This window comes from Pieris napi, chromosome 1 (assembly GCF_905475465.1).
Source record: "Pieris napi chromosome 1, ilPieNapi1.2, whole genome shotgun sequence".
Taxonomy (NCBI): Eukaryota; Metazoa; Arthropoda; class Insecta; order Lepidoptera; family Pieridae; genus Pieris; species Pieris napi.
In genome coordinates, this window is record NC_062234.1 from 5,271,737 (window position 1) to 5,298,450 (window position 26,714).

The 26,714-nt window shown below is 32.4% G+C and overlaps 2 protein-coding genes across 6 annotated transcripts in view; one reads left to right on the forward strand and one right to left on the reverse strand.

Moving 5' to 3' along the window:
• Positions 1 to 314: 314 nt before the first annotated feature.
• Positions 315 to 20,623, reverse strand: LOC125054071. The gene is made up of 13 exons (XM_047655748.1): positions 20,129 to 20,623; positions 14,911 to 15,183; positions 14,334 to 14,485; positions 8,473 to 8,725; positions 7,862 to 7,977; positions 7,339 to 7,471; positions 6,800 to 6,973; positions 6,185 to 6,315; positions 4,091 to 4,256; positions 3,444 to 3,551; positions 2,464 to 2,572; positions 1,086 to 1,240; positions 315 to 492 (listed from the first exon to the last, which is right to left on the reverse strand). Exons 1-13 carry the CDS (start codon positions 20,357 to 20,359, stop codon positions 412 to 414), a joined length of 2,082 nt encoding a protein of 693 aa, XP_047511704.1. The 5' UTR covers positions 20,360 to 20,623; the 3' UTR covers positions 315 to 411.
• Positions 20,624 to 24,017: 3,394 nt separating this feature from the next.
• LOC125052500 (solute carrier family 12 member 4) overlaps positions 24,018 to 26,714 on the forward strand; it is a 178,655-nt gene continuing 175,958 nt past the window's right edge. For 2 of the 5 annotated variants that reach the window (XM_047653392.1, XM_047653440.1), the window contains exon 1: positions 24,018 to 24,261. The gene's annotated coding sequence lies outside the window, so the exon portion shown is untranslated. The remainder of the gene's footprint in view (positions 24,262 to 26,714) is intronic. The other 3 variants (XM_047653406.1, XM_047653400.1, XM_047653448.1) reach the window with 3 other exon arrangements.

Consider the following 26,714-nt stretch of genomic DNA (forward strand, 5'->3'; position numbering starts at 1 on the left):
TAAAATATATTATATCCTGACGTAATTCGGAAATTTATGAAATGTTTTACAAGCAAGTGGGTATTCACTTTGAGTGAAAAGACAAAAGAAAATTTATGAAGCCTTTCGCTATCACGTAGAGGCACTTCATGCTTCGAGTGCCCTCTCCAAAATGTGCACTTAGCTTAGTTCATTTCTAAAGAAAGTAATACATTTTATCCTGTACTTTTCATTAATATTTACAGATTACAGATTTACTTAGTAATGGGGCTTTCGGCACTTGATGTTTTTAAAATACTTATGGCGAGGCTAAAGCTAAAATAAAAAACAACACCAATTTGAGGAGTAATTTTAATAGAAAAAAAATCGAATATCAAAGACAATATCGAAAACAATCAAAGCATCGTACAATATTTTTTACCATTTCTTTTCTCATGCGCTACATGGGCTATCTACTTTTTCAGGAACATAAAAATCTTTCTTTTCCTCTTCACACGAGACATTGCTCAGTTTCTGAAAAGGCAAAATGTGAATTAGATAAAAGAGTACATCGAAACAAATGAAATACTTATATATAATAATACTTTATCTTCACTCGTTATTTTTTGCTAATGACCAAAATTTTAAAGGTTTGGCTTTAAAAATTATCTGCGTTTATGTGGGTGGTTTAATATTTACATTATTTATCTAGTTTTACTGTGAACGCTTTATTGTACATTTAAAAAATCCGTGAAGATTGGCTAGAACGATTTTGAAAAGTTCGTTCGAACAAATACGGGCTGTGAATCAATACAGAAGTAATACGCATGCGGCTTGATTAATTTACTTTAACAATACTTACATTTTGCATATGTGTTATGCAATGGTTTGATTATATGAGATTAAACAAAGGACCTTCCTACTATTTATCTATTCCCTTGCCAGTCTACTAGTGAGCAGATCTCACATATCTTAGAGGCAGCAAACCAGCATGAATAGTGTCCAAATAAATTGGCCTGTGTCATATTATGCGATAAAAGTCTTCAATTTTTTTCGAATGTAGTATACGCGAACTTTCGCAATATACGGCTGAGATGAATACTTTTATTTAAAAACTTTACACATACCCTTCTTTGTTTTTCTTGCTTCATATCCACAAGTAGTGAGCTTAGTATGCGTCTCGCTAAATACCCACTGGCACGACGCACATCTGCGCAGTCTCCATGTACTCTGTTGTTTACTACAGCATCTGCAAGACCTTCCACAGCCTCCCCCCATTCAACTAAAAGATTTTTTAAATGAATACAATATTTATTTTAACTTATATATCTAATAATAGAAGAAATTATATTTAAATTACGTAATTCTATTGTTGAAAAATTCCGATGGATCGTAGGACAATATCGAAGACCTCAAAATACAACAGATTTTCGAGTCTGTTTCAGAGATTACTTTATAGACAATAGGTGATGAGCCTTTTGTCATGTCAGTGATTTTTGTGTTAACTGCGTTATTGAATACAAACATGGTGTACAGTTGAGGTATGAATACGCTATTGACAGTATGAAGTGTTGTTGAGAGCAATCTTTATAAGATATTTGTTTTGAAAAGCGTTATGAAGTAAAATAATGAAAAATATTGATTTTTATACGACACGTGACACAAGAGTCACAGATTAGTCGAACGGCGAAGACATAGCGTGCTTGTAAATGATACGCCATCGCCTGTCTAATCCTAATACTGCCTTGGAATTTAATTTCCTCGGAGACTGCTTTTTATCGAAATTTAATAAATACATGTGTGTTTTAGTTATTTACGAATGATAATTATCACGTGAAAAACGGGACTGGTGCGTCACCATTTTGCCTAGAGAAGTATGGTGGTATAGTGATTATTGAATAGTACTAATAAATAATTTGAAATAGTTTTTAAAACCTTGTCAAAAAGCCTATTGCTTTAGTTTGAGCATGCGATTCTAGCTAAACACTGCACGAAAGACAGTCAGTTGTTAGTTTGAGGACCCTCCCTTTAGGTCGGACGAAGAACGCTATATCCACCACTGCCTATCTAAAAGCTATCTTTTATTTATATTTATATATCGTCATTTTAGAATGATAACCTCGTATGTCAAAAAACCATTTATTTTTTATTCTTACACTCTTAAGTCATTTAACTGGTATAATCATGAAGTAAGGACTTATTTATGTTATTAATAAATAAGTCCTTTTTACCATCTAAAACTATGGACAAAAACACTTGACGAAATGAAACATTTTTTTTCATTTCCTGTAATGTTTGATTCTCTGGACATACGAGGTTATCATTCTTCAGCAACGAAATGGAGTTTGAGGTTCATCTCGGTGAGCGGTCTATTTATGTTCATGACATTAACATTTTGAATGATACATTATAAAGCTACCTTTCGATTTTACAAGCTAGAACTTTCTAAAATACTATGTCCAACGAAATTTGTCAGACATCGTTTAAGAAGCCAAACATACGTACTGGGATGTCTCATTAGCGGTAGAGTAACTGTCCCTATGGTGACATCCATTCCTTTTTCCACTGTCTGGCTCACTGAACGAGACAGTAACTTTGCTGCTGCGTTCACCATCTAGAAATCATGGTAAAATAGAAATAAACTAACCGCTCTATTAAATATCCATCATATTGCAAAAGTTATTTTGACGTGATAACGTCTTTAAAATCGTTTTAGTCGGGTGACATGTTCAGAAACTTGTGTCACACCAAAACCTCACGAGCGCGATCGCAGGTATAACGAGAGAGAGACGGACCGATCTCCCGTCTCATCTCGAGCGCTGCCAGTCATTCCGTGAATGTATGAAGAAAAATGTATATCATAGTCGAATAAGTAAACTTGTCATTTTACACCCGAAATTTATCATCAAAAGTGTGAATAAAACGATAGATGTAATTTAAAATTTGAAAAAATTGTTATCTTCATTAATTCCTTACTTCCCAAAAACTTATATCACCAATAAGACGTTATCACGTAAACATCTCGATCGTAAACCTACTTTACAAACAACCAATATTTTTTTATTTCTTATTTTTTGTACCTACGCTACGATGAAAAGAGACATTGTTTACATGTTTAAAAAATTTATGACACTTTAATTACAATGTAAATTAAAAATTTAACAATACAGCCTTGCGATTCTGTAACTCACTTTCGCTCAAATCAGTCGTAAAGCAGTCATTTTACGATTTGTCATTCTGATAAACAATAAACTACAAGCTCCCTCCTTATCAGAATGCCAAATCATAAAATGACTGCTTCACGACTGATTTCAGTGCGACCGCCGCTGTGAAAACCGCTGTGTGAGTTCGAAATGTGAGTTACAGAATCGCAAGGCAGCTCTAATAAGTATAGATTAGCTTACACTTGTGCTTACATACAATTCGTAGCCTTAGCATATATTTGGTAAAGTACATATTACTTGCGTTAAATAGCACGAACGTACCTCTAGCAACTTATTTCTCTCGGGGAGATAAGATCCAACGGCCACTGGGTCGGGAAGATCTTCAACTCTGTCCGAGAACGTCACTTCAGCCAATTTTGTTTTAGACGGCTGTTATATAAAATATACATATTGAAATTGTAAAAAAAAATCGTAGTGCTTGTTTGAAAGTTACTTAAAGGCATATTAATACTATATCGGGTTTTGTTAATTTAAAACTATTTCATAGATTTTTGTTAAACCATATTAAATCTTTAAACGATTCAAGTTCAAACTATGCGACGATACGTTATATAATTTTGTAAACTCGTAAGAAAACAATTACGTATAAATAAATATATCATAATAACTTTCAGCTAAATTCTCAAATACATGTGCATACACACCTATTCACACACACACTCATTCACTTCATTTGTAACACTAAATTTATAACTATTATTATTATTATTATTTATTTTTATTATCATCTTTTTTTTAAACTAATTTAAACATGTACCACGTAATAATTGTTTTCTAGTTAATATGAATTATGTCACAAACCCTTTTGTCATAAATAAAGTTTTTATTATTATTATTAACTCATGACTTAGCGGGACTATTATTGCTAACTAATGCAGCATTCACATGTTACATGATAAATAACATACCACTGGTGTTGGAGGTCGATCTTTGACGCTCTTCATTTCAAAATCTGTTGTGGTTTCATTAGGTATATTGACCACAGAGCCAAAACCGATACCGCCTTTCCCATGGATGAACTGCCGTGCAAGTTCCGTCGCCACATGTATTGACCAACGAGACACTTTGCTACGCCTGAAACATGTTAACGGAATGATCGGTTTCCTTTAGAAGTCTTACAAAAAACAAAGAAAATTTACCTCATCTGAAATCTAGGAATGTTTTTGTCGTTGAATCTTAGGCTAAGATTACTGATATTAATGAATGTATTGCTCTGTTATATATTGATGTGAATACTTGAGATTTTACTGATATTATAGAACCGATGCATTGGATAATGATTCATTCACTAGCATAAAAATAAATATATGAGATAAGCTTATAATAACAGCGTATAGCTATCGCAATGTAACTTCCGGTGTTAGTTATCGGACTGTATTGTTCAAGTTCCACAAATATTTAAGATATCACTGATCCCTTTTGCATTTCGGCTTTCATTTGATTATAATAATAGTCGAGCTTACAATATAATTACTTATTTAAAGACGCGCCAACAAAGCCACGAAACAAACTAAAACTAACATGAAGACTCGATAGTAGGTCGGCATACACAAACAAAACAAATATGATATATTCTTAACTAGCTGGTAAAAAAAGTGCATACACTCAAGATATGAACTGAGAAGTTTTAAGTGTTGCCTATGGATGGCCATGGAGGCTCGAATAGGCGGGCCAGAACATCCATGTGTCGTTGGTCGAGCCCTGCCATTTAATTCACATTCTTGCAAATCCGCTAAGATAGCGTAAAACCGTATGTTAAGATTCTATGTCTTTTTTACTGCAGCGCTCTTGCTCTGTAACTTCCAAAAGCGACAGCGATCTCGATGTTTTTGTATGCAAGTTCGATGCAGTTCTCTCAATGTCCGTAGCGCTGAAGTTGCAACATAGGTATAGCGCTGAACAAAAATACATGATTGAAATGGGATTCCCGATGCTGTCAGTATCGCTATTGCAGACTAAGAGCTCTATTGGAAGTGAAAGAGTAGGGCCTCGGTTTGACTCATGACGAAAAATTTCTGGTAGATTATACGATCTTGTTTGCCTATGATAAGCTTAAGCTGACATATGAAATTGTCTGTTTTGTTTAATAAAGCAATCAATTACTCAAATTTTATTATTATTAAAAGCAATATTAAATAAATTTTCAACTTTGTCATTTATTATGTTAATGAGTTTCGTGCATGCTAATATATTTTGCATGCTGTATTATATAACATTATGTTAAATAGTGTACAACAATTTTAGAAGAACGTAACGTATTTTAATACCTGTATGTTAACCCATATAAAAATACGATTTGAATAAGTAAAGCCGAAACCTTGAGACCTTTGAAAATGTAATAGGGAATGAATTTTTCACATCCTATGAACGCCTAACCTTGATAATTTTATGCGACCTGAGGTGTTTAACATTAATAAAATAATCTAGCTTTACTTCAAGGTCTTACACGCTTTGGATACAAATCACAAAGACCTTGATAGGTTTAAATGTAATAACGTTCATTAAGTGATATATTGTATTGAGACTCCTTGACGGCTCCTTGGTCTAGTGGTTAGTACCCCTGACTGCGATTCCAAGGGTCCCGGGTTCGATTCCCGGCTGAGACAAACATAGATGTGATGAGCATTTGGTGTTGTGCTTAGGTCTTGGGTGTTTAAATATGTATTTATATGTGTATCTATCTATAATATGTATGTATATCCGTTGCCTAGTACCCATAACACAAGCTTCACCAGCTTAGCATGACTAGGTCAATTGGTGTAAATTGTCCAATAAAAAAAAAAAGACTAATTTAAATAATAATTAAAGTCAATAATTAATGTAATTTATGTGTTTTATAAAGTGTGGTAACATTTCAGTATTTTCAAATTTGTTCTGACGTTTATATGACTCCTGCCGATTGGCTGACCCAGTTCTGAATGAATTAATTAAAATTGAACCTTTGAAACCTATGGGGAAAGTAAGTAACATAGTTAAATCGAGTTATTAAAAATAAAGCAAACCTTTTTTTAGGTGCAGGTCTATAGTTTTGGAAGAAAATAACAGCGGCCCTGGACTTAACCATTCTTTCAATATCTCTGAGAAGTAAGTTGACGCGACGCCTGGCGAACTCCATCACGGCGCTTTCTAACATCTGGTGTATAAACATTGCCATAAATAACATATCATAAATCAACAGAACAGGGCAACACCACGTACAAACCGCTAGGAAGATGAAAAAGGAGAATATTGACTGGGTAAAATAATAATTTCATGTGAAAATATAGAATTTATTTCTATTTTAAACAGCAAAGTTAAGGCTTAAGTATGAGTACTCTTAACCCTAAGGTTGAGCGTTCAAATCATATCTGCATTGCATGAGCAATTAACACTTTTTAATACGGTGAAAAAAACATCGCGATAAACCCACATAAGCCAGCCACTTCTTCCTTGTATCTCAACCCTTTTGTGTATCATTTTTTTATTAAGCTTATAAGCTACATTTACTCTTAAAAAAAACAATTGCGAACAAACAGAAGTACAAAAAAACTTACATAAGCCTCAAAATAGACAACATGGGTCACCTATTTTTCTATAAAATTAAAATAGATTATTATTATAATTACTATGCTGATTACCTCGTCAAGTATTCTAATAGGTGCTGGCGGAAGAACTGTCACCAAGTCCATCCAGGCCCTCGCCTGACCCAGTGTCATGAGACGATCGCCATCCGTACTAACGGCCGCGTTCATCGCTTCCGTCGCCAATTCTTGTGCAAGTTCCGGACTCATGCCTTTAGCCCCTCTCTTCGACTAAAATTTAATACAATTATTGATTCAACATAAACTCAAAATAACTTATATAGGTAAACAAGTACACTTATGAACGTCAAAAGAAGTTAAATTAATTGTAAATTTACATTTACTACCAGTTCGCAAGTCAAGGGCGTAGAGCGGGCAAGAAGAACTGGCAAGAAACTTTCCGCCACTCTTTTTAATTGCCAAGTTTTGAGTCATACAAATTATTTGAACTGGGAAATCAATCCCAAGGATTAGGATCATTTAAATATTCGTCAAATTTATAAAAAGCTCTATTGGTTAATTTACGTTTAACGAGGGCTTTGAATTTATTTAGTGATTTTTGAAATAAAATGTAGGAAAACATGCTCAAAAATTACCTTTTCAAACTCCGCACCCATCTTGCGCACAAGGTTTGCAGCTTTAGCCGTTCCACCGTGCATCTGCTTCCAATTGGCGAGGCGAATGCGAGCGAGCTCCAAGTCCGTGTTGAAAGCATATACCTCCGCCTTTCTGCAATTGTATACCACACGAACAATATTTGATCAATATTATCAAAAAATATAGGTACTTAACACTGCAGCTGCACGGGGAACTCAAGACTTTACAGTATCAATAAATAATAGTTTAAAAAAACTAGAACACACGCTTTTAAAGCACATCATACTAAAAAGTGAAAAGCGTGTGTTCTAGTTTTTTTTAACTATTTTTTATTTTTTAGTTAATTTTTTCATTTTTTTTTCGGATTATTGCATTGTCATCGATCTTTGACAGGTGTGCAAAATTTGAATTAAATCTGTCCGTTAAAAGTGGGTCAAAATCGAGTCCGAAGGAGTCGGTTACATACATACATACATACAGGTGAAGCTAATATAAAGCGTGTAAAAATTATCTAAATCTTACCTAACTCGTCTCATGGCGGCAGCATTCATATCCTCAGTATAAATTTTGAGAAGCAAAGCTTCTTCTTGTATTTTGAGGTTTTGTGCATTTACACGCATTTCCCACTTATTGTTCGCCTGAAATGTTTATTTAAATTAAAACATTAATTTGCACTGATGATTTAGAGCAGTGATTCCCAAAGTGGTCTATATCGACCCCTAGGGGTCTATGACAACCTGCAAGGGGTCTACGTCAGCGAAAAAAAATTTGGGGGTCCATGAAATGAAAATGGGGGTCCACGATAGTGAATCTCAACACATACACTGATAGTACCTATTTACTAGCATCATTCTATCTGATAATATCAAAACATATACATTATTTATAAAAGTACCTATGAAGTAAAAAAAATATTATATATATGTTTATAAAATTGTGTAAGTTGTAGGATGTTGGTATTCGATTTGTGGTCGCAATAAATTTTTAAATTTACAGGAAATCAATATCAGTAAGTAGGGGGTCTACCCAACACGGAAAAACATGGCAAGGGGTCTACAACATAAAAAAGTTTGGGGAACTCTGTTTTAGAGGAACGAAGCATGAATCAACATAATCTAGGAAAATCAACCTACCTGATCATCCTGTTTCTTTTGTTTCTCATCTCGCTCTTGCTTAAGTCTATTCAATCGTTTCTTCTCATTCGCCCTCCACTGCCGAACCATCGTAATCTTTCTTCGGAGTTCCATCTCGGCAGCTGCTTGGACACGCTGCTTTATTCTGTTCTGCTTCTCTGCTGCACGCAAGGCGCGCTCTTGTCGTTGTTTTTTGTTGTATTCCGCCAAATAATTCATTCTAGCTTGTACTTTCTTTTCTTGTTCTTTTGCTCTAAAAATTTAAATAGATGAACATTTTTTTTTATTTTTTATTTATTTACATTTCGTTGCAAATAAAAGAAACACAATACATAAAAATTATAAGGGATGCAACGGGCGGCCTTATCGCTACTAAGCGATCTCTTTCAGGCAACCCTAGTTAAAGAGAAAAACTAAAAAAAAAAAAAGAAACATGATGCGTGCGAGAAGTGCAGAACCAAATGTTATATAAAAATATATATATATATATATATAGAACCTTAATCTAAAGTAATACAAAAAAAAATAACAGACTAAAAACTTAAAAGCTAATCTTACAAATTCATAAACAGCGAATAGTGATGTAAAAGGAAACATAAGAATTATACAAGTCACGATTGATAAGGATAGGATAAGGTTAAGAAATCATTATACAGTGAAGTAAAGTCTCCTCAGTCGTGAAGCAGTCATTTTATGATTTGGCATTCTGAAAAGGTGGGACTGCTTCACGACTGATTTGAGAGAGACCGCCGGTGCGAAAACCGCTGTGTGAATTCGTGAAGTGAGTTACAGAATCGCAGGGCAGAAGAGTTTTAAAAGATGACAGAGAGGTAGCCAATCGTACGGAGTCGGGCTGCGTATTCCACAACTTAATGGCGGAGATCGTAAATGAATTGCCTAAGAAGGATGAAGTGTGGGATGGAAACATCCTTATTCCATGTGGGCAAGACCAAGTTAGTATTTCAATACTTCAGAAATAGAGCAAAGTTAAACTACTGCTTAACTTTCACATTATACTTAACGCGAGCATTAAATCGTAATACTCAAGGCGAGAAACTAAAATACCTAGGCAGAAACTGAAACTCACGACTCTAGATGCACTCAGCTCGTTCCTTTTAATTAAAACATCTCGTTGCGCCCTTTGATTAATGTATATACAAACGAAATAAAAAAGAAACATTGTGAAGTCATTTTAATTGCAAGTACCTTTCCGATTAATTAACTTGAAAATACTAAATGAATTTCTGTTTTTGTTTTCAAGTAGGTACCTTTATTATGTTTTTATAAAATTCTGTTAGCGGGTATAATAACTATACATAATTAATTCGATTTAAAAATTGCGCTTTTTACGAGGTATACCTGAATTTTTTACCATATCAGTCAAAGAAAATACCATAATCTTAGTTTAAATTGGTCGACAGTAGTGTAGGCCTAACATTTTATGTATCTATCCTAAAGTTCAGTGTTGTGCACCAATGGCTTTTTCGTTCTATCTAAACAACACTTGCTCCAATGGAACATCGTGAGGAAAAATTTTCATAGCGTTTCTAAAAACTAATACTTGATGACAAATATCAGACTCAGAAGCCTCATCGACTAGTCTAGAACCATATAGGGTTATAGATTCACTGGATTATTATACATATCGATGTATAATAATCGAGTGAATCTACTTTTGACTTTAACTAAACTTTTGCTTTCTATTAAAAGCAAAAGTTCTTAACAAGTAAACAGCGATATTGGTACGTGTACGGTTCCTGGATCATCAGGGGTTCGAAATAATAGAATAATTTTAACTTACTCGCGTAATACAATAGAATATGAGCGAAATAATAACTATTATGTTAATTGCTATATAATAAGTGCAATCTAACAATCAGAGAGAGTGCCGACATCTGGCTATGCTCCCGGGGTGAAACTCCTATGACTTAGTTAATTATGAATGACTGCTGTAACAGTCGAAGAGAGTGCCTACGTCGGGCTATACTCTCGGGGCGTGACTCCGACGATTTAGGAAATCGTCATGCTTATAAGTGATCAAACTGTACAGCCAGGACACGTACTTACATAAGACAAACACCACGCTTGTAGGTGATTGGAATGTACGAGCCCTGGCACGTACTTACATAGGGAATCATCACGGTTGTAGATGATCGGAATGTACGAGCCCTGGCACGTACTTACATAGGGTATAATTAAGCTTAAACTAAGGAAGCCTGAGCGAGTAAAATGTACAGCCTTGGCTCGTACATACTCTCCCAGGCAAAAGAGCAAAATGTACAGCCTTGGCTCGTACAGTACGCGACGAACACATTTCCATGTTTCTATGCAGCAAGAAGAGTGCTTCAACGACGCAACTAAATGGATTATGCAAATATGCTTTACTAAGTTTGCAATCTCGGCGAGATGTACTGAAGGGAGGAAATACCAGTGAGGAATTTTGATTTATTTATTGTCTAGTTTATAGCGATAAACAAAACCACTCTTAAATGCCGCACAATGAGGTGATTAGTTTTCAAATTATTTAAAACAATTTGTGTTTCTCGTACAGAATAAAGGCTAAATAATAGCAATTCTATTGAAGTAAAGTTTTGATAAAAATTCGACTGTAAGTATTGGTTCATTGAACCTAAAAATGTGTAAATACAGGGTAATAAGTTATGCAATGTCGGGTATAAATTAATGTCTCCATTTGCCGGTAAGTTGTAAACATCTGTCAACTGCTACTTTCTGGCCAAATGCCAAAAAGGACAGTTACTTTGCGTAATAAAAATATTAAAACCCTTTAACTAAAGCTATAATTTCATACTATTGATATTTTCTATATACATATTAATTAATCATTAATACAGGATGAAATATTGTTACAAAATTAACGAACTATATAATTCTTAAGTGACACAGTACAAAGTTAAAGGCTACAGACATGTAGCAGTCTACGGCGTAGCATATCCATAAATTATTAAACAATTATATTTATAATTTATGGGCATAATGTTATTTATTCTGTGCCGTTAGTCTGAGTTCTGATAACGTTTAGAAATTTGTTCCTTTGAACGCCATAACTATGTTAAACCTATTAAGCTCGGAGATCACAGGTTCCCTTGTCTTCTAATCCTTTTAATAGAGAATGTTAATTGTAAAAGGTCGTTGCTAGACGCCTAATATATATTACCTTAAATTATTTCTGTGCTAGTTGGTGAAAGTTAAATTATGATAAAAAATTTCATTTACAAAAATGTTTATACAATCTTTTGTATGCACTACGACTATTTCACAATGTATTGTGCAAAATACTGTAATACAAATTAAATACTAATGTTAGCATTGAACAGTTTTCAAACTCATAGATACAGCTAGTCGTAATACAATTTTAAACGAATTCCTACAATCACTGGACTAACAAGCTTTGCTCCTACGTGAGGATCTACCGGATTAATAGCTACAGTTTGTTTTCATTTTATGTCCACGCAATTAGTTTTAGCCAAACCGGGTCGGGTTGTTTACTTTTACATAATTAAAATATAGCCTGGGGATAAAGCGATTGGAAAATATTGTTTTCAAGTTTTACGTATAATTTCTGAACTTAAATAATGGTGGCTATATTTTAAAGTTTTTTAATTGAATACCTTTTTTATAGAACATGTGGTAATCAGGCAGGACGTTTACCTGTGTAACTTAAACTCGCAAGAGATAAATAATTGGTACCCTTTTTTCTTTAAGGACCTTTTCATTGAATTGCTTCAAAAACTTGCTTGTACTTTTATTTATATTAGCTTTATAATTTTTTTAAGTGTATTTAATTAAATATTTATGCTTTGAAATGAAAAATATAAATTGGGCTCGTGTTTTAATTTAAATCTGTTCATAAATGTACTTTAAACTTGAATTGGGTCAACAATGTTTGCGCAAGGGGAGGACAATGTGGACAAAACATTAATTTGTTTTCTATTTAATAAAAATTATATCGAGTATTTATTATCATGACGAAAATTTGAGATCAATATTTAATTTCAAAATTAATTCATGTTACCAAAACTATGTAAATATTGAAAGGGCAAACAAAACTACGATTGAATTCCGATTTATGCACAGATGTTGGAGAAACTCAGCTGGTACAAACATTTCATTACATTGATTACATAACAACTTTAGTTTGATTTGATACATTGACATGTGTTTAGCTGTTAACGTAATGTAGTCTTTATTGGATACGGCTAAACTAATCAATTATTAAGAGTAGAAATGTTGTATTAACATAGCCATAGAATCATAGATTTTTATTAAATAGCAACCAACTGACATATTGACTGTCTGATTTTGGGCACTTTTGTACCAAACTTGATAGAAAATAGAATGAAAACTTACAAAATACAATGTATTTGCATTCAGGGTAAAATTCAGATTTAAAACTTAGCGAGAACTAAGACTCCTGTATGTTTTTGATAGCGCTAATTTTCGACTCTTGATTTTAGCATAGCGCCCTTGATTTGAGAACTGGCACTAAATGTAAAGTCAGAAGCATTTTATATACACGGAGTCACCATGGATTCAAAACTTCAGTGGTCCCCTCATATTAACGGATTGGCGAAGAGACTTAGTTCTGCAGCCTACGCGGTTAAAAAAATTCGCTCTCTAACTGATGTCGATACAGCTAGACTTGTTTATTTTAGTTACTTTCATAGCTTAATGACTTATGGCTTATTATTATGGGGTCATGCTGCTGATGTCGAAACTATTTTCATCCTGCAGAAGAGGGCTATTCGTGCAATCTATAATTTAAAATGTAGGGAATCTCTTAGAGATAAATTCAAGGAAATTAATATACTTACCTTTCCCTCGCAATATATTTATGAAAATATTATGTATGTATACAAAAATAGTGATAAGTTTACTAGAATAGAACATACGCACAATGTTAATACACGGAACAAACGCAGGCTGCAATTTCCCCGTACTAGACTATCTAAAGTTAGTAATTCTTTTTTGGGGAAAGGGATACTCTTCTTTAATAAAATCCCAGAAGCTCTTTTATCACTGCCTTTCAATAAATTTAAGAAATGTATTAAAGAAAAGCTGTGTAAAAAGGCTTACTATAAAGTCAACGATTATCTAATTGATAAAAGGGCCTGGGACTAGTGCTAGACAGGCTACTTCTAATTAATTTGCGATATTTGTTATAAATAAGTGTTGTTTGATGATTTGCTGTTTTAAAAGAGTACCGAGAGTTTTTTACGCCGGCTTTTTCTCTCGGCCTACACCCTCTGTCTTCTTTGCCGATGAGTAGGGATGCCTACAAATTCAAATTTAATGACGGGGAATAAGTGATACATGTATCTTATGTTCCATAATAAACATATTTTATTTTTTTATTTTTTTTTACATTTATTTTTTTGACGTTCATAAGTGTACATTGTGTTACCTATATGATCAAAAGATTTTTGACTTTTGACATAAATGATGGTTTAGTTCGATGAGTGTTTTTGACCATATTTTTGAAGTTATACTTCTTTAGGCGCGTTATGAAAAAATTGATGAGAGTGAAATTTTACGATGCGCGCGCACCGTGACACAAAATTATCAGAATGAAGTTGCCCAAAAAGAAAAAGGATTTGCGTGAAGTTAGCAGCTATGCCAATAATTTTTATTCATATTAATTAATAATTGAATAATATACTAAATATTAAATATTATTAAATTATTAACGTTAAATATTTATTATTAATTATTTAATATTTAAAAAAAATAAAGAAAGCCAAAGAAGTATAACTTCTTACGCGCGTACATAAGTACACGCACACTTTTTTTAAAGTATATTCGAGGATCTAAGTTGGAACTAATATGAATTATATTATACTAACAAACGTTTCTTCTCTGCCCACTCGTCAGCGTGCTCTTGCGCCACTCTTTCCAAATGTTCCCGCGCTCGTTCTGCCTTCGTAAACACTTGAAGCCTTCTTGCCACATCTACTTCCACTCGTTTCAGTGTTAAATCATCTTTGGCGCGTTCATCCTATAGCACTTAATTAATGAGAAAATAAGTTTTTAATCGTTATAAAAGCATGACTTGATTTCTTATCAGGATGTTTGTAATTTCGATACGATTGTTATTCACGTCAATTTCGTGTTTATACATTTTTAACAACTAATTTCGTAGTTTTTATTCAATCGTTTTATTAGAATTCCATCTACATTTTCGATAATTATTAAAAATCTGAAGCTAGTTTAATTAATTATGACAAACCTTTTTTTATAGAAAATTGTGGTTACAATCATTTCACTTAAATGTAAGGCTTGCATTTGTCGTCATTTGATGGCAAGAAATACTAGATGTTATAATTTGTACAGCAGAAACGGAACCAAGAAATAAAAGAATTGCAAATATAATTTCTTAATCTGATCTGTAACTGTTTTACATTGGTTATTTGAAAAACTTACTAATTTCTTCATTTCCAAGTGAATTCTGTCCATAAACTGATTGTATAGATATTTTCTATATTGATTGAAGTCTTTTAAAGAGCAGACAGCGCGTCCGTCCTTAGTACAGTAACCAAGGTACTTCATCCTGTTACGAGCTGGTTTCTGGGCGAAGTGATGCGCTAAGTGTGGATCATGAACAGGAACATAGTCGTAGGAAACGTTGTTACAATATGGGTCCGTAAGGTCAAAAGATGGAGTCGGCCCATCTTTACCTAAACCAAGACGACGAACCTGTAAGAAGTAATAAAAAAAACACTTATCTTCAGATACGTTTGACAGTATTTCAAATTGTTTAAAAAAGATTGAAATTTTCAACTGAATGCTTAGAAATAATTATAGAATAATAATTTATATTAAACTTGTTTTGCTAATTTATTGTTGTTGAATATTTGTTGGAATATTCATCCTTGCAAATAATAAATATAATAATAATTTAAATCTTAAAACAAAATGAAAGCTTGGACAAAAATCATGGACATTTCGATAGCGTTTAAGATTACAAATCACAAATAAAAAGCTTAAGTAATTTTACTATCCTTATTACTTCCCTCCCACTACCCAATCTCATGCTGCGACCGCGCCATCTAATGCGTAAAATACTAAACAATACAAGACAGACAGGTCGAAGTCGATCCCTGATAACAAAGACGATTCAAGGACATTTCAGATTTTTTTCGAGCCCCGAATTTATTTTGTATTGTATTCATATGTATTATGTGTATTCAAAGCCAAATCACGTTAATAGACCAAAAAACCGGGACGGTGAGGAGCCATTAGGCTCTCTGTGAGTCCATTAAATATATCATCATTTCATTACATTCTTAATTTTTTTTTCAATGTGAGTCAGTCAAAAGGTTGTCCCAAACAACAACAAAAGAATTCCGAGGCGTACGCCTATTCTTTAGTTTAAAGAAGTCCATTTTTAAAACTAAAATACTCTTTATAGACATCAAAACATAATAATTTTCCTAAGGTAACCTGAACTACCTTTAACCTATGAGATTTGTTATTTAGTAAGTAACAAATTAGTATGACGAGGCAGCCAATGCCGGAAGCCGACTGAGTAACGCTGAAAGCGATAAATTTCCTGTTCTTTCAGTTGGCGATATTGAAATTTATGAACATTTAAAGCTTCTCTCGTCTTCCTCCATTTGAATCGTTTTAGCCTAAATAACTTTCCTTTAAATTAAATATTAATAAGTATTAAATAATACAGCTACTTGATGAGTCCTTGATCTGAAACTGTAGAATATATTCCAGAATAATAAAGATCTGAATAAAAATAACAGATTTAAACGTAAAATTGTTGGAATTGAACAAAAATTTCCAAAAATTTGTTTAAATTAAACGAGAGATCATAAACGTAAAGTAAAAATGTTGTTTTGACCGGATTGTCATGAGCATTGACGAACCCGGTCAACTTTGGAGCGCTGTAACAGCGTTTCCAATTAACGAAATTTAAAAAAAATATATAGAAAGAGATCCTCTACAAAATTGTCCTGACATAATTTTTTGATAAAATCAAAAGAAAAGAAGTTAATAAGCAAAAGGGTAATTTTTTCACTTTTTTACTTATAACATTAGAATTGTGGCTTTATGATAAAAAGTCACACACACATAATTGTAGGCAAAGCGATTTGATACAAAATATGTCTTCACAAATTTTTTGTACGATGGATAGTTTAGGAGATATAGCCAAAAACGTGTTTTCGTCCCTTTTTCCAATATGGCGGTCGGCGTCCTCTAACAAATGTTCAGTTTGGCCCTCAAATTGTAACATTTAAATGGACTTAATATAGTATAAGATCCCGCTATACAACGACCTTCACCGAGATGCTTATTTAATGAAACTTATTTTATATTTAATTTAATATGTCAATAAATATAATCCATATGGGTTGCCTAGCAAATTTCAGTCCAGAGTATGTTTTATTAATATTTAAAAAAAAAATTTATAATTTGCATGTAGTAAATTTTTTGAACTTTTTTCAATCAATATTTTTAATCAGGGTAGTATTATATATGTATCACTAAAACCTTCTTTTATACTAAAGATGTATATATACTTTAGTGTCACATAAAAAATTTACACAATAAATAATTAATTGATTAAAAACAACCTAACTTTTGCATATTCTATGGGCTTCATACTTTCGATTGGTATAGAATTTATCTAATAATCATACCGGTGAAATGTAAAAAAAAATTTTTTTTTTAAATTAATTAAAAATACTCTGGACTGAAATTTGCTAGGCAACCCATATGGATTATATTTATTGACATATTAAATTATATATAAAATAAGTTTCATTAAATAAGAATCTCGGTGAAGGTCGTTGTATAGCGGGATCTTAAGGTCGATTTACATCAAACGAGCGAATGCTCATTCTATCCCCACTACATCAAATTCTTCTAGTGTAAACAGGCGTAGAGCATTCTTTCGTTGTTCTTAGTGCGTTCGCAAAGATTCTATAGAATATTCTAAGAATGCTCGTTCGCTTGATGTAAACGGCGCAAGAGCGCGCGAACAGTTGCTTAGAGCGTTCTAGCGTGTTCGGACGTGCTCGCGCCACTGAGCGGTCTTTTCAAAGCGTTCTTGTGTTCTAGCGATTGTTTACGTATCTTATCGATTAAATTATGGATTGGTCACAAGAAAAATGTTTATTAATGATAGAAGCCTGTTGACTGCTAGTTTGTCATATGCAGGAATCGAGTCTCTAAAATTCGTACTTGATTTTCGAATTTTTTCGATGGTCAGAGATAGTAAATGATCAAAATCCTCCGGCGCCATTCTACAAAAGTTTTGGAATTGTCCACTTTCTTCTTGTTTTCGCATATCCGTCATTGTTTCACCTACATTATCCAGTGTCCTTCGATGCATTAAATTTGTAACCCACCAACGTCTCTTCCTTCTTTTATTTTTGAGTTTTCGCGACAAAATAATAAATGCAGCACTTGCAATAATGATATCGCTGTCAGAGTCAGACATAACGAAGCACTACCAATACTAACCACAGAATTGACACGAATGAGCAAAGAACATTCGATCTAGCTTTTGTTTACACTAAAAGATTACGAAAGAATGCTCTTGTTCTAGCTCTAGCTCTATGTTCGTTTGATGTAAATCGATACCTCTAGCTTTCGTTTACACTAAAAGATTACGAAAGAATGCTCTTGTTCTAGCTCTAGCTCTATGTTCGTTTGATGTAAATCGACCTTTAGACGAATATGGTTTAAAGCGTTCTTTGCGAACTGACAGCCACGAAACATATATTGAACCAATCGAAAAATCCAACGCTGCGAGCTTTTGCGTCGCAATAGAAGGGAAATCGCGACGCCCCCGTCATCGTGACGAGAATAGATCAAAATATAAATCCGACTAAACCACGCAATGAATATTGTTGTTCGCGCCACAATACCATGCTTAGACTCCTAAATCCTTGTAATCAAATTCCCCTTTTTGTTGTACCCAGATGACCTACTTTGTTACAAGCCTCAGATTAAGAATCGAAATTCTAGTAAGTCTCTACTACTAAAAAGTTTGTTGTAAATTGTAGGCGGCTGAATTTTAATAAGTTAAAAAGTAATTTTACAATGTCAATCTTATTTTAGTTTCAAGTGGTTCAACTTATTTTTTTGTATTTGCAAGTTATGAAAAACAGTTGTAGTACATCAAGATACCTGATGTAATTTATTATTTATTTTTTAACATTAATCATAAAAAAATAAACAAAGAAAGCTATATAATTTGTTCTATTAAGATAGTTACATTTTAAAACGGTTTATCGAATAGTATATATTAGAAATTCAAATTCAGTAGAAAATTATATACCTAATAAATACTATAGCGAAATGTACGTTATCCTAAAGTATTACTATATTTTGCTATACTCGTAATCGGGTTTAAATAATAAAATCATAGAGGCGCCCTTCGCTTCAAGCCACTTTATATAGTTGTTTGTGTGTAGAGCTCTTACCCGATACAAGGAAGTGTATGTGTGTAGATTTAACCAACCAAACGAAATGTTATGCCTTTGCTATGGGCTTTCACATACTCATAGATCAATAATTGTGATCGCAGAAATAATAGAGTAATTGAAACATATTTCAATAACACAGTTGCTAATTGTCATAACATTCATCAAGGATGCCTAACTTTGCGATTTCAAACTACTAAAACATTTTAGTCTCGCTGAAGGAGGTCTTTTCGTACAGTAAACAAATATTTTTTTATAAGAATTGGTATAAAACCCAAATTTGTAGTTTACAAAATTCGAAATTAGTAAAGACTAAATCAGCTTGTTTACAACATATTTGGAATATTTTTAACACTGTCATTCTATGAGTTGTTAGACATCAACAAGAGATAACGTAAGGGTCCACATCTGTCGAACTGCGCGCGAGCGGCGCATGATCGGCGCACGACCAAAAATGCACGCGCGCAGCTCGCAAGCTGCTCGCGAGCTGCACAGTCGCGGCATATTCGCCAGATGTGGACGCACCCTTACGGCGACAACGGTGAACACACACAAAATATATTTCTAACATGCATGAAACTATAACTATAATATTAACTAATTTGAAAGTTTGAGATACAATTGACATTGACATTAATGTACTTTACGATCCTCAAAATTTTTAACTATGAGGCTCAGGAAGGCATACTTTATAGTTACATTACGGTATGGTAAACCGTCTAACAATGACACATTCATGTTTTAATTTTGATTTATACAAGCAACATCTATGATTCAAATCTCTGGCTGTATTACAGTTCCACGAAACAAGGGTACTCAGTACTCACGCTCGCACGTAATGAGAGAGATTTAAAAGGATATTACTTTAATACTTTGAAGAATGTTCGGTTCATTTGAGCAAAATATATTTTCTATATGAAAGCAAACGAGCTAATGATGAAGTGCTAAACACCAGCCATGGATATTTGTAAAGCTTAGACTGGTACGCTCTTTTCTTAAAGGCATCAACACGAAAGCCTATATCATTACCATGATTATAAACTATATTAATTTAAAGGTTACGAATAATATACTATGTATGGTAATCTTAAATACAAAATGTAAGCTATATTTAGGCGTAAAAGTTATCAAGGCAGATAAACGTCTCGCAACATAGTTACCATCTTTATTTAAATGATCTATTAAAAGTTTATACTAACATCTTCACCAATTTTTCCTCGTGAGAAAATAATTTTGCCCTTTGGCATTTTCGGTACTGGCAATTTATTCTCCAAACCCAATCGGTACCACATTGGGAGTCCATTCTTGGGGACTGCTCTTACAGGCTTGGGTATGGAATCAATAACTTTTTTCAATTCTGTAGGTTTACGCAACGTCATCAACGTTGTATCAATATCATTAAGATCGTCTGTACACAAATCAGACGACATAATTGTTTTTTTCTTGTAAACTTTAAAAAAATAAGCAACAAACGCACACCGCAAAATACCGGGAAATAGCACTAAAATTTGACAAAGATTGTCGAACTGACAACTGTAATTTGTGTATGTTTTATGGGCAGAGTGCTGTCAAAGGAGGTTATATATGAATAGGTTGTAAAATACGACAGAAAAATACTATTTAAAAGTTACAGAAAATGCAAATAAAGTTAAACCACTTCAAATCTACCGTTCATTCAGTGGGAACGGAAAATTAAAATTCATGAATGCAGCGTTCGCTATGAAATAATGCAATTTTCATTTAAGAGGGAATCCAATAAAGAATAAACAAAACATCATGATACTTTGTATAGCTAGCAAAAGTTGTTCTTTAGGTACTGTCTGTACTTCTAAAATATGTAGTTGCCAGTTCATAATCGTACTTTCCTTCGTATTAAAAAAAAATCAATCAAAATCTGTTTAAATAGTGTGAGAGACAACAATAATAATGCAACGCAAATTAAAACTCGAAGATACAGGGTTCATTTCCCAGCAAAAAATAATTCATTCAGAATGGAATGCAAGTCCGGTCTAAAATATTTGAAACTAATTAAATAAACGTGTACTATTTTGTAAGGAGATTGCGATATTTAATAAAAACATGTCAAGTGAGGTTAAAATTATTAAACTTTGAATGATTCGCGAATATTAATTGTGTATGGTACTTTAAAGCACACCTATCAAACCTAATCATTCTATCTTCGTTGGCTTTAGTGTAATATAAAAAACTTTACTAAAACCAACTTTGCTTAATTGTTATAATAATAAGTTTTTATTTGCAAAGAAAGTGGTACATTTAGTTTGATTAATTATAAAAAAAAGACCGCACAATCAGCCATATAAAATAGGCGTGCAAATGTAATATCATAATATCCTTATGAAAATTGCTACTGGTGCGGTCGATTGTACCGAGCTAGTAAGCAAAATAAACCTTCGAGCATATAACAAAACACTAAGAATCATGAATCTATTGCATGTACCCAGAGTAAACACAAATTATAGAGGGAGCAACTTTATGGTTAGAGCGGCGAACAAATTTAATGACTTAACGATTGACATTGATATGTTCGCTGAGAGTGTGAGGACAGCAAGGATAGCTTTGACACAAAATTATTTCAACCATGATGAATGAAATGCATTGATAATTAACCTTTCATTGTCAACTAAGTAAATTCTGTTTTTTCTTTTTTCTTTTACACTTAAAATATTTGGCATGTTTACCTTCTCGCTTTAAGAAGAAGAAAAAAACTATATGTGAAGATTTGTAATTGGCCCACAATGTTATATATATACATCTATTTCTGTATTGTGCTGTGAATCTTCTGAATAAATAAATATATAAATATCAGTCCATCATTATGACAAAAATTTCAGTTTTCCGTCTTTTACGCTTAACTTTGAGTTATATTCCGTTCCCAAAGTCCAGGTCACAAAGTTCCTAGAAATTATGTCGTTAAGCTAAAACCGGACGGGCTATTTTCAGGTATACATTAAGCAGCAGACTGCACTTAACCGATCACCTTCGTATTATTTTGGTTCATAATACCATTTTTAGATCAAGTTCGACACTAAATTGGTCAAGAGTTCTATTTTATATTTCGATCCAGACTAGGAAAGTTTCTATTAATACTGAACTTATTAAGATATATAATGTTCTTACCGTCTACATTAGTGGTTATTGAAAGATTTTTAATGAGCCTAACTTCAATTCTAAGGAAGAGAAATCATATTATAAAAACAAGATCCTTTTTCGTCATTTCCGTCTCTCACAAAGGTCTTTTCTTGTGCTTTAAATCTAACTATCTAACAAAGAAACGAAATATCAAATATTTGCATGTCTCTTAGAGAAGGAAGACGCAGTCAGACTCAAACCGTGTCCGTCTATGGTTTTCTACTTCTCTCAAACTATAATATCTGTTAATACAGTTTCTCAAATTTGACTTCTTTCTCAAAATGACTATTATGATAATATTTAACGAGAGTAAGCTATAAAACAAAACGTAGTATATTTTAATTAACACTACAACAACATCGGCCTATAACATCCCTATTTCTTTTTGAAAACAGCTTTTGATCAAAGGGGAGAGTTGCTTTGGAAGTTATATTTAGGACCAACAGCTACTAACGGAACGTAATTAGATGTGATTGTAAAGCTTTACCGTTAGAAATCTGTATGACCGAAATAGTAATAGCATTACCTATAAAAGAGCCCTATATCCACTATAATTCTAAAACAATTGTTTTACTGGCCCCTTCCCATATGCTAATACAATATGTTATATTAATTTTCCTGAGAGACGGCTGTATTTTATGAAATAATTATTAACATTATTTTCAGACTCTGTGGACGTAAAAATTAATAGTTATTCATTATCATATGTTGTTTGACTCATATATGCATTCCTCTAAATATTTGTCTATATCTGTTTCAAGTAATTAAGAGAATTATTCGATTCTATGCATTGCATTCAATTGTGATTTTTCATATTTTGTTTTATTAAGTTGTTACAAAAGTTATAAATAGAATTACATTAGACTGATTATTTTGTAATCATTTTTGCATTTTGTTCCTATTCTTTTGCGCCGTAAAAAGGCGGCAGCTATCCACGGCTTTAATACTGCAAAACCTATTTCCATTAAGCGTCCAAAACTTGTTTGCCACTTCTATAGCTAGTACTAGACTATACACATTTACTCAGACTCAACACAAACAGTTCGTAGAAAGTCATCACGGTAATTACTAGACTTTAATTAAGAGTTGCGGAATAGCAAGTATAAGGGTCTCTACCCTGTGAATTAGGGAGTTCACCCCAGTAAGGGCCCTAAAGTCTAAACGATGAATAACAGGGGTTGAAGAGCTGTGTGCTTATTAATGTCGACTTAATTTGTGTTACTATCATACAAATACCATAAAAAAAAAAAAATCTTCCGTCGTTTAAAAATTGCTGCCAAAATAAATGCGCTCAAAATGTGTTATCTAAAATAACATTGAGTTTTTATTTCTAATTTTGATACCTTAATTTACATTAAGTTGTAAGCAAGGTTTATTGTAACAAAAATTTGAATACTAACTATACTTAAAACGTTTACCCAATAGATATTACTAAAATTTAACAAATTTCGTATCATTACAATAATATATTATTAAGTAGCAGAAAAATATATTAATTTCTTTTAATAATTATTTACCATAAAATACTGTATTTAATTCCATTAATATTTAAGGTTTTAACAACGCGAGTATAACACTTATAAAAGAAAATGTAACTTAGTTCTTAACTGATTGATTTAATCAGTCCAAACTCTAAACAAAACGTCAGTATAGCAGCGAAATCAAAATTGTGGTGTTCTGATTAAACCAGTAAAATTCATCAAATTATATTTTAATATCAGAGTGCGGTATTCTGTTATAACTGCAACATAAAATCCTTTATTACGCAAACATAAGAAGAGATAAAGTTCTCGGCCATATTATGATCCTCGGTTGCGTTTAATAAAAATAATCATGTGTAAAACAATCATGAAACCGCAGCTGTTTCAGGTATATGCAGACGATGCAAGTCGCACAAGTAGAGTCGCGGTGTTTCGTTTAACTGCGCAGAGTGACTGCGCGACACACAGATGTGGTCTAACATTCGTGCGTCGCACGCGTCCTTTCTGCTAACCGACGCCCAGTTCTCGCGTATTTATAACTGAAAATAAATAAATAATAATTACAATTGTGAACGGAACACCCCAGTGATGTTTATCAAAACATTCTAATACATGCCATCGCAACGGTTCGTTCGTCGACAATGATTGTTTAAATAATTTTTAAGGTTAAGTTTGTTGAACTTTTTACGGCGTATGGTGACGTATGTGCATTGATAACTATATTTTTTCATTGTATTATGTAAATTTTTATTCCATGGTCGCTCAAATTTCATGTTGTTCAAGGTCCGACGAGTACCAGTTGCGATAAAAAGATTATCTTAGTTTGCATTTAGAAATACTTTCGTAGTGGTTTTAAGATAGCAGTTATCAAGGTGACAACATGCATAATATCAATGCACTTGTATATTTATATCAGATGTTTATTATGAATGACGTTACAATTTACAAAAAAATAAAATAACCAGTGAATATTAATACTTTACAGCCCTTATAAAATCTAATAATAAATCACACCACAAATTTAAAAATATAAAAAAAATCTGTATGTGTAATAAAAATACAATTTAAAGTAGTTAAATGTAATATATACATAACGTATTATTTAATATTCATTGGAAGTAGCTGTATCCTATTAGTGAGATATCATAGTAAAGTATAAATAACGCAAATGCTTAGTCAATATGTGCAATCTAACAAGCAATTACTATATGAAATTTACTGGTCAAAACCTTAAATATTATTATATTCATTACTTTATAAATATTAACAATTTTATTAGTAATAACTTAAATACATGTAATATGTTCCCGCGTAAAATAATCAAACTATGTATGAAAAATTGTCACTTAATACTTCTACATACTTGGTATGGTTATCAGTTGTTATCGTTGTGTTTAAATTTTTCACTATAACGAATATGAAGCTTAAGATGACATAAGATATTAGACAATAAATAAGTATATCCGTTCAGATATTTAATTCAATAAGGATTGATCTATTTTTAATATCGTACGGGCATTGTCTTTTATTTGTGCTTATGACACATACATTTATGTTTAATACAATTTTAAAGGTACTTTTGCATAACTTTGTTAAAAATAAGTACAAAACAATTATTAAGTCTTAAAAATACAACATCTTTTTTTGCATATAGATAAAGGGATCCTAAAAATAAAAATAAATGTATGTAATTGGTAGTTTTAAAAAAGGAATTTTTATACAATTTTTAAAATTACAACATTGTAACAATCAATCATCTTTTTTCGAAATGCACTTAGTATTCGAATATTTTTTTACTGGGAATCACGCTTTTAAGGTTGGTCGGTCTGGTCTTGGTATCTATTGTCCAAAAATATTTGTGTAAATTAAAAAAAATCGACGTTGTTTATGGGTTTTCGTTGACAAACTAAAATTTATCTTATATAATACATAATATTGTTCCTTAGATAGGCACATTTTTTTAATCGGTAATGAATTCTATCAATTTTTCATACACATGCATAAAATAGGGTGTTGCAAGTTAACATAACTAAACTTGACATTGAAAAATTAATAATTTCCCTGTATCACTTTGTAAAAAGTAGAGTACGTTATTTGTTTTGAAGACCTTGATAGAATTTTATTGCATCAAATACAAATTCATTTATGATCCTACACAAGGGTTTAAATGAAATTTCTTTGTAAAATTCACATAAAAAGATTTACTATTAAGCCAATTAGCGTTGGTAACGAAGTAATTGCATTAAGATATTTAATTTTATGGGATATTGCGATCCGTTGACCCAACGACCTGAGAACCGAGAATAAAAAAATATTTTTCGAGTACCTTAAAAAAGTTTCATTTATAGATACATACTTGTAAAAAATTAAGAAATCGCTGAGAACAAAGTTGGGTCATGGGTTTTCTATAAATAAAACGAATCCCATTCTGTGGAAAATAAATGATTAGTAGGTAAACTATTATAATATATGAGTTCTAAGAGGGGCTATGAATAGTTATTACTTGCTTTATTCCATAAGGGATCGGATGTGTTAATATAAAATAATAATTGTTAAATGCCCTTAAGTAGATACTTCCTACATTGCAATTTGATATAAATCGCGTTTCTCTTTCTAACGCAGTGGATTTTTTAGTTTTAGTAATTTATCTAAGTAATTAAAAATATAGATTGTTTGGAAAAATATAGCTTGTATAATCATGATCAATTACTGCGTACTTTTTTGATAATTGAAATTAAAATAATAAAATCAATTAACTTTTCACGTAGTTTTCATACAGCTCTTGTACTTGTTACATTGAAAGCGGTCGCAGTAGTTTACAGGCAAGCCAATTTGTCGATATCAATACAAATCAATTGCGACTCATTATCTCATGTACTGGATTGTTTCAGTATCGGCCGATCATCACCGATTTATTAATAGTATTTAATGCTGTTTAAAAACAAAAGGTTTATTTTTAGATCGTTTTGTAATTCTTAAAACTTTGGTAATAATGGTTTATGTCTTACTTTGTGGTAGTTACACGCAAAATAACGACAATTATACCTACTCTATGAGAAATTTCGGTGACATGTTTATTCTGACGTCTTGTTATTTTTTGTTTATCAATTGTTTTGCTAATCCTTATGGTCAACTAAACAAAGAAAAACTACAT

Bases quoted from the DNA above. Each gene is read 5' to 3' on its own strand.
- LOC125054071 (XM_047655748.1), bottom strand. From the start codon at position 20,359: ATGTCGTCTGATTTGTGTACAGACGATCTTAATGATATTGATACAACG. The intron at 6,974-7,338 runs GTAATTTTTGAG...ATTAAATTTTAG, and splicing joins TGGGTGCGGAGTTTGAAAAG to TCGAAGAGAGGGGCTAAAGG. The intron at 6,316-6,799 runs GTAATCAGCATA...TTTATACACCAG, and splicing joins CTATTAGAATACTTGACGAG to ATGTTAGAAAGCGCCGTGAT.